Source organism: Thunnus maccoyii, chromosome 5 (assembly GCF_910596095.1).
Source record: "Thunnus maccoyii chromosome 5, fThuMac1.1, whole genome shotgun sequence".
NCBI classification, from domain to species: Eukaryota; Metazoa; Chordata; class Actinopteri; order Scombriformes; family Scombridae; genus Thunnus; species Thunnus maccoyii.
Window position 1 is genome coordinate 25,943,987 of NC_056537.1, and position 16,871 is coordinate 25,960,857.

Below are 16,871 nucleotides of genomic sequence, written 5' to 3' on the forward strand. Positions count from 1 at the left end.
TTCAAGGTTTCAGTACAGGAAAGGCAATTTCATTTGAAAGAAGTGTCAACCACTACAACAAAACATTCTTCTCCACCTTCATAAAACTGTTCACACAGGAAGCATGACCCAAGATACCAATGCAGCATTGATATGATACCAATGCAGCACTGATATGATACCTATGTTTTAGTACTGATACTAGAATGACTCAGTCTCGATACCTTTCTGTGAGAAATATGAAATTTTTTCTACAAAATATCTTTTTCATTTAAGAAAATAAGCTAAGGTTCTACATGTTGTCCAAACATAAGCAGCTCTATAAGAACTTTGCCTAAATCAGAATTAAAAAATATATATATCATGAACTATCTGATCAAGAATAAATGAACAAGATTACAAAACTGCCCAGACATGGTTACCAGAGAGTTTTGGTATACATTTTGGTTGGCAAAAAGAGTATTTAGATTGAATATCCAGTCTTATTCTCAAACATACCAAAATCTATTTTGTTTTTTGTATACTGCCCCAGTATTGTGTCCCAAAGTTTCTTTACTGTTGCAAAGTTTCTTGCCCTTCATGCCTTAGATACTGCATACTTACCGCTATAACAGTGTTAGTGCTACATTGAAAAAGAATGAATTTGGCCTGGATTATTTTGGGTTAAGCAAATAAGCAAATATTATCTGCATTATACTGCTTCTTGGGCTTAAATACAGAACATAACTAACTGGTGTGGGAAAACTAAGTTTTAGAGACTTAGATCTGCCAAAAATGAAACAGTGAGTGGAAGCCTCTCTGGCACCATGGAAAAGAATCAATCGACATTTTTTCAGTTTGATCTGTAGATGCTAAGATAAAACCAGTATTTCCATCTACTTCAACTTAGTCATACCACCCCGGAGGCTTCGTAGGAAATGAGTCACCAGAGCAAAAAATGACTTGCTGAGCAGTCAGAATTTACTCACCAAGGTTTGACTCAAAGTGTGTGGTGAAATCATGTTTTACCACTATTTGTATATATAAAAACAGCATAGCCACTGAAACTTTTCTCTCCTTCATACTCAAATAATAGGAGAAAGTGAGTATGAAGCAGAGGTTGTCATTCATATCCACAGATGTGTTTAATGTGTCGTGGGGTTTCCCCCTCTGTACACCTCTTACTCTAGCCCATCATCAGCAAGTAGAATAGTGGTACCAGTGAACTGACAAGCAGAGAGGCAGGAATGATCCAGTTTTTCCACCCAGGCAGCCGGTAACAGGAGGACAACCTGCTTTATTGGACTGGACAGGCGCTGGCATCCTGGGGGCGGCTGCTCAGCACTGGCCTTTCACAGAGCTGCCCTTTTCATCCGCACGCGTTAAACGCTCTGCCGGAGCGGGGGAAAGGAGGGAGGGAGGATGTTGGAGAGAACGAGGGACAGAAAAGAGGAGAGAGATGGGGTGGTGAGGAGGGGGGAGCCTGCAGCTGTGTGAAAAGTGCACACTGCTCTTTCAAGATAAGCCATTTTTTTCTGTCCCTCTTTCTCTGCGCTGTTGCATAGATGCTCACCCCTGCCCCAAGCCTCTTGTTCTGTTCATCTGAGTTGGAACTGAAAGGTACAGATTAATCGGCTAGACCTGAACCGGAACCAACATTTATTTACCAGCGCCCACTCATTGCAGAGATACAACCCCACTCTCATTGAAAAAAAACTAGTCTTTTTTTTTTTTTTCAGCCCCACCTCCTCCGTCTCTTCAGCCACTATGGTAGTTTGAACTGTTTGTTACCAAAGCTATGTATTACAATGGTGTGCTAGTCGATATTGATACATGTTGCATTGGTTTTACAAATTGCACTTTTAAGAACAGCATTTGCACTTGAATTGGTTGCATTTATCTATACTGACAGATCTCAATCAACTAGAAAACTTGTGTCTATATTGGGGTTTTTGTGGGTTATTGTTTGTAAAATAAAAATCTTATTGGAGTTCTTAAGCATGACTACAGAATTTATGTTTCTTAAGACTTCTTGATCAGGTAAAAATATATATCTAAAACAGTCAAATTAATGATTATAAGGTAGAAGAATCAAAATGTAATTGACTTGAACTAGTCACTAAACGTTCTTGGAAACTAAAGTCCTTTTGTAATCAAATTTTACATCACTTTTATTTATATAGCTTATCAAGAGCATGTTTTAAATTACATTACAGTGAGTTGGCCTACCGAGATCTAACTGAGGTAATAACAATGCCATAAAACCACATGATAAACCAAAAGTCACATGTAGGAATGACATGACCTTATCCACATAGTCTATCCTTACCTATTCAACAACACCAACCTGTGATCCTCACAGAAAATCCACACTAAGAAAAAAATGGAACAAGATCTTAATTGGGGCGAATTACACACAGCTTTTAAGTTTAAATTTGAAGATTTCTCAGCTAAGCTGTCATATACCAAATAACCTGTCGATATTATTTTAAAAGATTTTATCTGGTGTAAAAGATGTTTTCATAGTATTGAATTTTTTTCTTTTTTATATGGTTGTGAACAACATATAGTACTTGTATCTTTTACTCTCTGTTTCCCGCTCTTATGCTCGGCGCTTTAGCCCCCAGGCATTCAGCAGTTACCTGGATGACATCATCAGCTACAGGTGGGAACTGGAAGAGGGGAAGCCCAACCCACTTCGAGAGGGCCCCTTCGAGAATCTCCCCCCTCGCACTCAGGTGGAGCTGCTGCACCGGCTCTGCGACTACCGTTTGGATGCTGCTGATGTCTTTGACCTGCTCAAGGTACACCACTCATGGGGATCGGTTCAAAAGAATCAGGAAGCATATATGTAAAGCATGTAAAGGGTTATGTCCGTCTGACAAAAGACGCTTTCAGGTGGAGCGAGTAAACCAATCACAAGACTCCACTGATGACATATTTGAATTTGTGGCTTGTTTACAGTTGCCTTTCCAGTGCTTTCATGGGTGATTTGTCTTGCAAACTTGTTGAATATTAAATGCATTACAACACCGGCACCAGACCAAAGCAGCTCCTCGCCCACCATGTTCCTGAAAATAATAAGAGATGTACATCTGGCCTTGCCCCATCTTCTTTTTCTTTTGTTGAGTTTTATGGCAGTTGGCATCCATAAGTGTTGACTATGACTACCATCTGCTGGACTGTCCCTTGCCCCATCTATTCTGGCATTGCCATGGCATGTGTGAAAAGGCGCAAGACGGAATTGTCCCTGAATGTAGCTGCATGTGTGAACAGTGAAAATCACTAGCGGTGCCTGAGAGGTTATCCCAGTAATTTACCAGGAACCATGTGTGAAAGAGGCTTAACTGAATTTACAAGTAATGTAGCTTATCCTTTGCACCTCTTAGTGTTATCTCAGTATTAGCAAACACAAGTACTGGAATACACTAAGGTGTGATGATTAATAACTCAACAGTTCTACCCCCATGTCGTAAGTCTGTTTATAATTTCATGGAATACACTTTACTGTTTTCCTGTGAGATAAGATTTTTTAAAATACTGTATCTTACTCAATTTATGAAAGCACTCAGTAAGATACTGAAAGTGCTTCATGTCTCTATATGATTCACTGCTATGTAGGCTCAAAGGACTGAATGACATCATCCACTAATGACTGATGATTTAAAAAAGACAGTCCTACACATGATTTAAGAAATGTAATGTTCCCACCCCCACCCCCACCCCCACCCCCCATCAGGGACTGGATGCAGACAGCCTGAGGGTGGAACCGCTGGGGCAGGATGGAAATGGAGCCCTCTACTGGTATTTTTATGGCACTCGTATGTACAAAGAAGAGCCAGTCAAGAGGAAAGCGGAGAAGATCAGGTAAATACCAATGACCACTATATATCTTCTTTGTCAGTCCAGTACACCAAGAATGAATGTTGTGTTATTGGTCATGTATGTTTTTCTGTGCTTAATTGATGTGTGTGCTAAGTGTGTTATTGCAGTAGTGGTTTGACACTTGTTTATGGCCCTGTTAAAGGTTAATTACAGAGGTCCTCCATTGCTAATTACCCTCATTATAAGGCTATAATTTTAAAGAGTTCTTTTCTGTTTCATGTTGTCTTTCTTACAGTGAAACTCCTGAGCTAACTTTACCAGAGAAAAAGAAAAGGGGAAGACCACCAAAGAAGAGAAAATTGGAAGACCCTCAGCTAAGGTGATAAACATCTTTGTTGTCAGTGCCAACAGCCCATTGCCTACATGCAGTGATGTGTGTAGTTTTGCATGTGTTGCACAGATGTACTGGTTATGTCAAAAGAAAACATGCATTTAACTGTCACAGCAGTTGCCATGACTGTTTGCTCTGTGAGTGTATAGGTATTAGTGAATGTCTGTACACTCATGTATAAACAAACAAAACATGGTAACGACTGTTCCTCAGGCCTGGTTAACTTTTACATAAGACTTGTGTGTCTCAAAGATGTGCAGAAAGTTAATGAACTACACACTGTTGTAGAATATAACTCCCTGTTTAACAGCGATCCATGTGTCCAATCATACATACACACATGAGTCTAATTTAGTGTCCAAAAATCTTTATAATCATGGAAACATAATTAACTGCTGTTCTTTGTGGGAATGTTATAGATCTTTTTATGTGAATAGTATGTTTTTGTCTTTCAGTGAGGTGGAAAGTGAAGTGAAAACGGATAGTAGCCTGGATGATCTACCTCCCAGCAAAGGTGATAGGATCTCATTAATAAAATCCATTCATTTTTATGTTGACTACAATTAGAAATCTGTTTGTTTGTGTTTAATTTAAGTTTTAATCACTAGTTTTACTGATCAATTTGTCTCTACTCATTTTCCTTCAATTCAATAAGCCAGTGTCTGTCCTCTTTGCTTCTACCAGGCTGTAAGCGGGGCGCTTGGTCCCTTGTGTGTGATACAGAAGAACAGTGGGTCAGTCTGGCAGAAAGCATCAAGGACAAAACCTCCCAACAGGACCGCCACCTGTACCGTGTCATCAGCCAGAATTTTCTGCCCGAGATCAGCAGCATGATTGAGCACAAGGTCAGATACCAAAGAGATAATACCATTAGCTCCCATTTCTCTCTTTTGGTATGCAGTAGATTTTGCAATATGAAAGTAATTTTACACAAAATGAAGTTGATATCAATTTGTGTGAGACTGCTCTTGTTTGAACAGTTTTTGTCAGTCACTAAGGTAGAGACGCTACCCAGAGCAATGTGACTACACACCAGCTCATACCAGCAAGTTCAACATGGTAGATGTGCCTGTGTTGACATCTGAAAACGCAAAGTGAATTTTTGTGTTCTTGCAGATTTGACGACTGGAGTGTTTATACAGTATGTGTTTATTCAACACAAACAGCCAATATACTGACTGTACAGCTGCATCCGTCAACTATCTTAATATAATCTTAGACTTGGAAGTCTCACTACCAAGTGGTAGTGAAAAAAAACATTGCAGCAGACAACAATGAATACCGCTAACCCCCTTTATTACTTAATTTTAAAGTTCCTATGTGATCCTTGGTGGTAATATCAAGAAAAGGGACAGGTAAGAGCTAACAGGTTAGCATGTTGGATGGTACTCTGTGAGTTTGGCACTGTTAGCAACCCTGTTCACCTTACAGATTTTCATTTTATTCAGTGCTGATATAAGAAATAATTGAATAATGGAGCTTTAAAGATTCAGGTCAATCCCTATTCAGCTGCTTTCATGTTCTGGCACAGATCACTGTCCTCCTCCAGGAGTTGTTTTTGAGATTCCGGACACTTAACATGGGCCAGCTGCAGAACAGGTGGAATGAAGGGAAGCTGGTCTGTGCTTGCCCTTAATTCTGCACACCAGCTTGGTAATGAAGTTGGCCCCAGGCCTTTAAAGTGAACTTGACTGTAGAGAACTATGCTCTAATGTTAGCTTAATAGAATGTGCTTAGGTTCTGTGGTAAGCTTCTTTGAGCTTGGCCATGCCTTGGGTCATGCTCATTTGTCATTATCTTCCTTGAAACTTAGTGTTTAGTACCTAAGGGAGAGATTTTAAACATATTTTTTAACCTGTTCATAGGAAGCATGAGTCAAAGCCATAACCTCCCACTCAATTTTCCTTCCAATGTCATTCTATAGTTTACAATGGAATACATTGAATGCTACATCTAGTCAAAACTAGAGTTTTGTTTTTTTTCACCCGTTTGTATAAAGATGGAAGGATCTATCCACTCCTATGATATATAACCTGCACTGACTGTTGCTATAGAAACCCTCTCAGCCTTTCTCCATCATCATCAGCTGTGAGGTAAAGAATCCTGCTGGCAGTTTGATGTTGGCAGAGAGGTTACTCACTTATCACTAATGGTCAGTGGATGAATGTGGTCATGTCCTTCAGCGGCGTACACTCAGCTGTACCACTCATACTCACATTATATATGGTGCTCAAAAGACCTTCTGTTTATAGCTTCTCTCAGTACAGAATATTAGCAAAGCATTCTGGTGGTTCTCTGTTATGCGAGCAACAGACCAAGTAGAGCTGGATGTTGTTTTTCTTTAGGGCTGCTCAATGAAGGAGCATCTTAAAGACTTTTTTATGTTTGCTCTTGTTTTTAATCTGCATTCATTTTTGAAAGCCTGACTTTCCACTACAGTGCTTTAGACTTCAAGAGTCTAATTTCAGAGCAAGCCAACACTCCACTTTACATGGCCTCTATCAAACATGATCACAGATGTGGGGGAAAAAAATCTCTAATCAAGTCTGTTCTTTGAGCAATGTCAAATTAATCAAAGGAAAGTGCATATCCCTGATGTTCTTCTTATATTCATATAAACTCCACTGATGTCACACAGCAGGAGATCACATTAAACACTCTGCTTATTAATTATCTGCACATCACTACATTTCACTGTAGTCTTTCCTGGATTTAGGACCATTTAAGACCAAATTTATCTACCAGGAACGTTTAAACGAATTTTAAACCTCTCGAAATCCACAAGTTTACATGAACAACTGCTATATAGTGATGACAAATTTCCCAGAGCTCAAAGTAACATCTTCAAATTGCTTGTTTTGTTTGCCCGATGGTCTTAAAGCCAACATTATTCAATTATACAATGTTTTGCATGACTTAACAACCTAATGAGTCATGATGTCATAAAAGAGTTGTCTTATATCTTGTGTTTGTGCATAGCGAGTGTATATATTTGACATGAATATATATATCTTGTCTTTACGTGGGTGTGTGCATACAAGCGTGTCAAATACAGTGTGTGCAGCCGCTCAAAACCTTCCCTCTATGTGTCTCAGGCTGCTGTCACCAGCCATTTCATGGGGCACTGACAGCAGGCGGGAGCTCACCTTGAGGCAGGATGGAGCCTCTTGAATGACAGCTCTGCTGTGCTGCAGGATTCTCTCGACCTCTCTAAGTGGTGACACCAGAGGCACTCTATCTTGTGTGTGTTGGATGATGGGAGGGGGGGGGGGTGGGAGGGGGTTAGCGCTGCTGGTAATGTAGGGAAGAATTGTGGAGCCCCAGGATACGCCAGTGCTTCACACTAAGACAAGGCAGAGATGGAGTGCTGACAGAGGAGTCGTGGAGGGCACTATAGATCAGATCATGAGCATTTGTCTTAATTTTCGTTCTCTCTTCCTTTTTTATTTCTGTGCCTCTCTCTCCCTGCCCACATCCTCCTTCCTCTTTTTCCTCCTCACCTGCACACAGACGTGGGTTTTTTTTAAACAGCTGCTAATGCACTTTCAGGGCTCCCATAGTTGTTTTAAAGATGGCCAGAAGCCTGATTGTGACACCTCTGAGCGCTGTTTGCTGCGCTGGGTTGACAGTTATTCACATTCCTGCTTCCCTGATGAACTCTGACATGAGCTGCACAGGCCAGTCCCTGATATAGATTGGCTTTCAAGTGATCTGCTTAGAGCTCTCCTGTGGCTGGTGTTTCCCTCTGTTACTGTGTGCTATATCTGGATCACTGATATGTCATTTATGTGGATTCAAATGTGGATTGTAGACTATATTTTCATGACAAATGTTAAAAGATTAAAATAAAACCTGTTAACAAGTTTCAGGATTGGGAATCTGTTGTCATATCGTTGTGTAGTGCAACTGTCAAACTGGAACAGCATGCCTTTACACAACGTCCTTCTTTTGTGGAGCTAATCATTACATATGATTAGAAGGGTCATCAGGGACACACAGGGTTTAATTTTTTTTTGTTTTGTTTTGATTGGTGAAGCTTGGCTGTCACCCTCAGGGAGAGGTGGGCCAATATAGGCAGCAGAAGAGAGAGGGTGACTTGGGGGAGGGGAGAGCAGAGCCAGTGACCTCTCAATACACACTGCTCTTCCACAACTCCCCAGGGCCTCCCAGTGTGTTGGCTTGTGTGTGGTTGTCTGTCTATCTCTCTATCTATCTTGAAGGCTCAATCAGTTATTTGTTGACCATATAAATTACTGGCATATGTAATTCATTATTTTTTTTTTTTTTAAAGTTTGAATTGTTGATGAAAAATAAGAATAATTGAAACTATATGACTGATTTACTTCTTTACATTATCAGAAAAAACATAACCAACTTTAGTTGTTGTCAACTGTCTTTAAAAAAAACAATAAATTTGGAAGCTATAAGAAGTTCCTACCTAGTATTTTTAAATAATAATGGGGTTACCCTTTTGTTTTCATTTGGCTCACAGATTGTGCCTTTAACAGGTATAAGGAGCAGAGCTGAACTTCATCTTTTTTATCTTTTCAGGAGAGAGAGCAGAAACAGAAGCTGATGGACCCAACCCCAGTTCGCATATCACAACGGTTCTCTGAAAAACACATGAACCAAGAGGAGGATGAGGTGTGTGTGTGTTTTTTATTAAGTGATTGTTTTAACAATACCGTTTTCTATAAAATATTGTGCACTTCTTGCTTCTAGCCAGTGCAATACATTATGTTTCAATTAGTTGGGTTTTTTTGTAGCACTATCTTTGGATTTGAGTGTACCAGTTGACTAGGTTGATTATTCCTTATGTTGTATGCACAAGATTGATAAGACAGAAGACAAGCTGTCCTCCCCATGAGTCCCATTAACCCTATGGGCCTTTTGTATCTGTATTCAGGACAATCTGAAGGCCATAGCAGAAGTGGAGAAGAAAAAAGATGAAGAGCTGGACAGGCAGGTCCTGCTAGCCGAGCAGCGACGAGAAGAGGAGAGACTTCAGCAGGAAGAACGACAGAGAGAGAAGATGGAGAAGATCAAAGCTGTGGAGGGTAAGATGGATTGATACATACATAGATGGAAAGCTGTACAACTTATGTTGAAGTACCTTTATTTTCAGATCTAAATAATAGTGCTGATCACACTCACATACTTAAAAATCTATAATAAATATAATAAAATCTGCAGAAAGGTTACAAAATAAAAATGAAACTTGGTGCCAAAAGTCAAATATCAAGGAGTAGCAATAATTTCACACTCTTTCATCAGCACCCTGTCAGCAGCAGGTAGGGGGCCTTTCATACTTTTCATCCAACTCTTGGATCAAGGGCAGAATGGATTGTGAAGGGCACCCCACGCTCAGACTTTCACATCTCCATTGCTGTAGTTCGGTTCTTACAGGCTGAAAAATCTTCAGTAGCATAGCAGCACTTGAAGCCAAGTGATTTATGTATAGTACATAGAGACTGTGAGGGGGAATGTTCAAGGCCTTTAATCACAGGATCACTTCTTTTTCTCCCTCCCTCTGATGTCATCTGTCAAGGGTTAATGAACTGCTGATTGTGCTTCAGTGGAGGAGCCTTATTAATATATTATAGATGAACAGCAGGACCTGGCTTGCTCTGTGTGGATTGCATATGTGGAATCCTCCCTCAAACATCTTTAATCCACACAGCAGGGGGGCTGGCAGGCCTCTTTGCCTTTCATGTGAAAAGATAAAGCAGCGATACATATGCAGTCTCTCTGCTCTGTTCTACTCTTTTGATCAACTGGGCCTAAGAAAAGATGGCTGATGAATCGTTCCCTTTCTACTTATCTAAGCTGCTGCTGTCTCTGATGGCCAAGGCCTGGTTTTCATTGACTCTCCTGACAGCCTCAATGGGCAACAAGTGCAATTTAAAACTGTAACTCAAGATCCTAAAAACCAATTAAAAAATTGTTTGCCTCCAGCCTCATGAGACTGGTTTGTCTTTTATTATTTGTGTTCCTCCCTCACTCTTAGAGCGAGCAAAGAGGCGGAAGATGCGAGAGGAAAGGGCCTGGTTGCTGTCTCAAGGAAAAGACCTGCCACCTGAACTCCTGAATCTGGAGCCCTCTTCTCCTGTCCAGAGAACACGCAAGAATAAAGAATTGTAAGAGGCTTTACAAAATGTAACTGTTACTTTTGCTTCCTATTGGAATGACTCAGTGTTGATTATTTGTCCTGTGTCTGGCATTTCAGCTATGAAATTGATGACGATTACACTGCTCTATACAAAGGTAAGCTTACTGAAATCTGTTGTTTTATTTCAGTCCGCATTGATGCTTGTTCTAATCTGCATTAATGTTTGTTGTAATGTCTGATTTGATTTAATCTCTCCTCTACAGTGCTTGAGGCCTTGAAAGCCCATAAAGATGCCTGGCCTTTCCTGGAACCTGTGGATGACTCCTATGCCCCTAATTACCATGAGATCATCCAGGTACAAAATATGAGACAATAATAGCCTGCACGTAATAGTGGTTAAGGTCATTTGCGTAATATTGTGTTTATATTTGTATGTGTGTGGTTCACATCCTAACTAATGTATTCAACCTCAAATATTATATTGCTTGAGCCATTTAATTGTTTTATTATTCTTCCAATCCCCTCAGAGTCCCATGGACCTGTCCACCATTGAGAGGAAGCTCAGTGATGGGGAGTACGTTGCTAAGGAGGAGTTTATTGCCGACGTGAAGCTCATGTTTGAAAACTGCATTGAGTACAATGGAGAAGACAGTGGTAAATGAACACAGTTGCACGAACACAAACCAGCTCCACCTCAAAAGTCCTGCTTCCACCATTTAGAATATGGCTTCAGTGCAAGACCAAGACATCAAAATCCATTTATTTTGGTGTATGTTGTGACAAAGAAGTACATACAGTATATGCATTTTTTGGGGTGAGAGGCAGGGGGTGAGAGTAGGAGAGAGAGCAAAAGAAAGGGGGCTGGACTTAGTGCTGTGTTGGGGCCGGGGCCAGGGCAGCCTTGACAGTGATTAATGGGGAGTGATTGAGCTGTGCTCCAGTGCTCAGGGGGATCTGAGCCCTGCAGTGCCAGAGAAACATTCCAGCCCCTAAGCCCCCTGTCTGGAGCCATCCATCCAACTGAATACTCTCCCCAGGGACAGGGGGAGGAGAGTGGTAAGGGGGCCCAGGGTGGAGGAGGAGGAAGGGTTTGAAGGAGCAGGGGTCAACCTACGCCCTCTGACCTGGTCAGTCAGCCAGCGCTGGGCTGAGAACAGAAGAGCAAGTGTGTGTCTCTAGAAACATGGCGTGCATATTGGTCTGCAGTGTTTGATTGTAATGGAATGACTGAGAGATGGAGTGAGGTGGTGTGTGTGTGAGACAGAGGGAGTGACTGCAGCATGCAGATGAAAAGCTATCATTTGAGTGTACATGAGTGGATGTGCTACAGGTATGTGATTTATATGTCGCTGTTGCTGTGTTTATAGGGGTGCAGAAGATGTTGTTGTGTGTAAGAACTGTGTTATGTGTTTTATCATCATAGCTGATGTTGATGTCTGTCTATCCCCAGAGTACACTATCATGGCTGAGTCTCTAGAACGATGTTTTAGCCGGGCCCTATTAAAACACTTCCCGTCAGAGGACGGCGACACAGATGAGGAATTCCACATCAGCAGAGAAGACAAGGAGCGCAAGGACAAAAAGCGCAATCGTGGTAGTAAACATTTGGGACCTGAAAGTTTGATCAAGGCCACTGAGCAAGTTCAACGTAAGCATAACTTCCGGGGGGGTAAGGGCAGCACACACTCAGAGGAAGAGGACAGCAAGCCAGCACGACCACCTCCTCCCCCTCACTGGGCCAACGGCCCCCCTCACCCCCACAGTCTGCCACCAAACCAGCAGCACATCCATGGAGACATGAGGGGCATGTACCACCCAGGGCAACAGGTATACACAGGATAACTTGGCTTGCTTTTTGAAGTTCTATATTTTCTAAAATCTTGCCACTTGTCCATCTTGTTATAGTCATGTGAACACCTTTTTATTTGTGTTTTTTCTCTTTGAATTCTGTCTGAAATGTAGGAGAAAAACTGCATTAGTAATTTTATATTTTTAATTTTATTTTACCAGCTCCATCGTCCCCCTGGTCCTCATGGTCCACACATGTATGCTCATAGAATGGCCATGGATCCCCGCTTCACCTACCCACCTCACATTCCACGGCATGGAGACCCCAACTTGAACCGCTTGCCCCACAACTTTAGCATGCAGGTATATTATATATTACACTTTCACTGTATTCTTACACAAAATCACTTTTCCAAACGTAATTATAACAGAAGTTTTTACTGAAGGACCACCTCATTGTGTGTATGTTCTATTGTCAAGTTAGACCACACACCAACCTGACAGTAGACCATTTATAGATTATTAAGAAACATAACTTAAAATGGGTAGAGGTAACGCATTGAGAACAATGGCAATAAAACAATCAGACTGCAAAGAGAAGATAAAAAAACAAACACATGCAGGTGTTGAGCTAACCACTTCTGCTAACTAACCCAAACCTGATTTTGTTTCTCCATTTTTCCTCAGCATCGCATGGTTGAAGGACCTCACATGGGTCCTAGGTATCCAATGGGTCCTGATCCTAACCAGCTGCAGCCTCCACACCAGCACCCCTACATGGGTCCCACTCATGGCCCATCTTTGGGCCCTCGTCCAGTGGCCCTCCAGCCTGGACCTCCTCCTGAAGCCAGTATGTACCCATCCCACCACCGTCCAGAGAGCCACACCATGCACCCCATGGGCAACAGATTCTCAGGCCCGGAAGGACCACATCAGCACAACTACACAGGCTTAAGGCCCCCTGGTATGGGCCTTCCCAACATGTGGACTGGTATGAATCACCAGGGCCAGGAGAGACCCAGTGGAATGCGCATGCAGGATCCTAACATGGTGAACCAGCGCAACTGTAGTTATGGTGGAGTCCCACCTCCAGTGGGACATAAACCATGGCCAGAAGCTGCTGGATATCCCCATCCTCCTCCCAATGCCCAGTACCAAATGTCTGCAGCGGTCAGTCCCCCTGGGCCCATATCCTCACGTCCCCCTGTACCCCACCCAGACCCCTCTGGCAGGACACGCTTGGCTTCCATGCTGGAAAGCCCCGAGATGCTGGCCCTGCAGCAGCTGTCAGCCTCTTCTGGGCCCCCTGCTGGTGCCCCTCATCAGCACATGGGCAACTTTCAGCAGCCTGGGCCCCCATCAGGAATTGGCAGCATCCCAGCTCACCCTTCTCAGCAGCCTCCCCCTGCCCCTGAGGTTCAGCTGCTGCGTCCTGCTAGAGACAATGGGCCAGACAGCCAGCCTTCCCAACAGACAGACATGCAGCCCAAAGGTAGACCTGACCTTCTCTCTCAGTATTTCACCAGCCGTGGGTATTCTGCATGAAGGAACCCAAGCATAGTCTAACCTTCCTCCTACAGAACATTTCTTTCTAGACTGTAGTGTCTCAAATTGTTAATCAGTTCAACCCCCCCATTTTTGCCCTTCCTGTGTCATCTGCATTTTGCAATTTGATTTTAATTATTTTTCACAGTAAGTGGCAAATTGAATATTCATTAGTTTAGTGAAATTTCTTGCTGGTTGCTTTCAGGGTACAAAAGAGATGGCATGTCATCAGTTAAGCTTCACTAGCAAGCCTACAAATGTGTGTGCATCCTCACTTTAAGGGAATGAAACAGGACAAAATTTATTATTAAATTTATTATTTTTATGTTGTTTATTTAACAGGTTTTAATAAGCAATGTAGAAATTTTGGTTGTTTCCTTGTCCTTTTGATTGCTTTTTATATTCTTTAACAAAGTACTTAGCTTCATGCAATAGTATTGACTTAGAGCTTGTTCTTGTAACAATAGTTAATCAATCTTCAATGGTAACCTCCCTTCAAGTATTCTTTTATGCTAACTTCCTTTTCATTATTCTGTATGTTGACAGGCACAACATCAGAGAACAAAATGGCTGCCAAAAACATTTCCGATGAAGCTTCATCACACAAAAACACTGTTTCAATTAACCAAGAGCACCCGTCCATCCCTAGCCCCACAGGACACCACAGTGGGTCAGCCGAGGGAATGCGTAGCCCCTCAGCCCCTAACTTGGGGAGATCACAAGAGAATCTGTCTGGACCAGGGCTCCCACAGAGTTCAACAGAGTGCCACAAGCAGGAGGTAGATGGCCAGGGACAATCTGCCAGCCTCTGTCCCCCTCAACACAATAGTGCCACTACTGTTTCATCCCGACTCAACACAAGTAACGGCTCCACTGATCCCACTCCACCCAAACCCCCTCAGCATGCACAGAACAGTCCTCAGCAAAAGGTTCCGAGCCCTGCACTTCTTCCCCAGAATGTACCACCATCGCATGTGGCAGCAGCTCAGAATTTCACTCAGCAAACGTCGGAGAACAACTTACCATACATGCAGAATGCACATCAGCAAAGTGAACAGCAGCAGAACATTGAAAATCAGCAGCAGCAACAGCAACCTCAGGCAACTCTGAATACCCCTCAGTGTCACCTTCAGAGCTCCTCCCAGCAGATGACCCAGAACACGCAGCAACACAATTCTCAAAGTCTGCCACCTCCTCATCACGCCCCTCAAAACAACTCTCCACAACGTCCTACACAGAACAGCCCTATGCATGGGATGCCACAGAGTGCCACACAGGGAGCCCAGCCTGGACACCCCCAACCAGCCCCTCTCACCTCTCTGCCCCCCAGCCACCCTACGCCACTATTACCCTCCCAGCCTAGCCCAGCAGACCATGGAGATCAAAGACCTAGTGAGCCTACAAGTAGGCCAGACACAGAAGGCACTGCCGTTCCTCCTCAGCACAACATGATGAAATATGGGCCTCCAAATGGTATTTATAAACACCAGGCTTTTAGCCCCAATCACAATCAAACCCAACTGGTGAGCAGTAACCCGGGTATGCAAGCTCAGAGAGGGCCAGCACCTGATCACAATCCAGCCATGACTCCTCACTCCCAAGGCCAGGTAAATGGAGCCATAGGCCCATTCAGCATGGCTAACCCTCCGCATCCACACTACAGCCAGACAAACATGACCAGACCCATGCCTCAATCTGCTCACCACCCTTATCACAACCAGGCCACCAACCCCCTCCACAATTCTGCTCACCACCCCACCTACCACCAGCAAGGAGGCCCTGCCTATCCCTACCACATGCCTGGCCAACAGCACCCTCAGGCCCACAACATGTATCCACCTTCTCAGTACCAGCAGCAACACTATTACCCCCAACCCCATCCCCAAGCTCAGACCCATAACCAGGCCAACAGCAGAGGAGGTTATCCTCCAGAGGACTGGCATCGGTCTCATTATCAGCCTCGCCAGCCGATGCCACCCAATGCCTACCTACCTGTGGCCAGTGCCAGAGGCAACACTCATTCAAAAGAGAGCAGTGTGTCACCGCTGGGCTCTGAAGGCTCTAGTGGTGCTAGTTTGGTGTCCCCTGCCCCTGTGTCTGAAGCAGGGCAACACCCTGGAGGCCCGGTGGAAGGGAAGTGTGAAAGCAAGGAGCAGGCTAGTGGTGGCAGCCCAGCAAAGAAAGCTCATACTGACGGGAGCTCAGAGCGACCTGACAGTCCTAAAGAAATCCTGGACCTCGACAGCCATAATGCTGCCGCCCGCCGTCGTAGCACGCAGCTACCTCAAAACCCACCTGCCTCTGCTGCACACATGCCACCTGGCTTCATGTATGACCCTCGCACTGTCCACCCTGGGATGCAACAAGGTGGCATTCCTCCACCCCACATGATGTCTCAAGCCCGTGGAGTTGGTAATGGAACCCTTTACCCTGGCCAGCCATATCCAGATCCAGGACGTTATGCTGCCCAAAGACCTCACCCACACCTAATGGAGGCTCTGCAGCGGCCGCAGCAGCTGCCCTACTCCCCGGGTCAGACACGCATGGCCATGTACAGACACCCCCGGCCTGGTGGCCACTTCCAGGGCATGATGATTCAGCAGAGAGGCCTGGCACCAGAACACTTCCTACATCCAGGGTAAAATGATTAAGACTTATGGCTCTGTAGATGTATGTGTGTGCAAACATTTGATCTTCTATATACCTTTCCTTGTTTTGTCTTTTTCATAGTCAAAATGCTTGTTGATCCAATGCATAATAGTTTACAACTAGCATTTGTGTTTATAAAGGTGAAGGAACTCCGGACATAGTAGTGAGAGTTAGGTTGGGAGTCAAATGCAAAAGATGGATTTGCAACCAAAAGTGAGCAACACATTTGGCTTCAGTTATAACTGTATATGCAGGCTGTTCACACCTGTTAATAACACAACGCAAAATTTTTCTCTTTTTTTTTTTCACCACCAATACATTGTAACCTGCGGTTGTAGAGTGTTAAGTTTGGGTTGTGTTCTTGCTTATCTCATCATCTTCACACCATGTAGTGTCAAAACAATTATTCAGTTAACCAATCCTTTAAATAGCACATTAATCATTTCTCAAGTAAAACTGCCAGGTTCACTGATGTCAGCATTTGCTGCTTTTCTCAGTTCTGTATCAGATTGAATCTTTTGGTTTTAGACTGTTGGTTGGACAAAACAATATGAAGATGTCAGCTTGTTAACTTGTAAATTTAGATTTTTCTTTATTGTGATTTTC

General features: G+C 43.3%; 1 protein-coding gene across 1 annotated transcript in view; it reads left to right on the forward strand.

Annotated features, from left to right (window-relative positions):
* Positions 1-16,871, forward strand: part of LOC121897564 (cat eye syndrome critical region protein 2) — a 40,701-nt gene that overhangs the window by 20,220 nt on the left and 3,610 nt on the right. Inside the window, exons 3-17 of the mRNA XM_042412129.1 lie at positions 2,579-2,762; positions 3,698-3,825; positions 4,079-4,162; positions 4,630-4,688; positions 4,859-5,019; positions 8,726-8,818; positions 9,081-9,231; positions 10,182-10,311; positions 10,401-10,438; positions 10,547-10,638; positions 10,811-10,937; positions 11,734-12,110; positions 12,294-12,434; positions 12,759-13,563; positions 14,163-16,254. Of these exons, the coding sequence (XP_042268063.1) occupies positions 2,579-2,762; positions 3,698-3,825; positions 4,079-4,162; positions 4,630-4,688; positions 4,859-5,019; positions 8,726-8,818; positions 9,081-9,231; positions 10,182-10,311; positions 10,401-10,438; positions 10,547-10,638; positions 10,811-10,937; positions 11,734-12,110; positions 12,294-12,434; positions 12,759-13,563; positions 14,163-16,254 (4,662 nt within the window). The remainder of the gene's footprint in view (positions 1-2,578; positions 2,763-3,697; positions 3,826-4,078; positions 4,163-4,629; positions 4,689-4,858; positions 5,020-8,725; positions 8,819-9,080; positions 9,232-10,181; positions 10,312-10,400; positions 10,439-10,546; positions 10,639-10,810; positions 10,938-11,733; positions 12,111-12,293; positions 12,435-12,758; positions 13,564-14,162; positions 16,255-16,871) is intronic.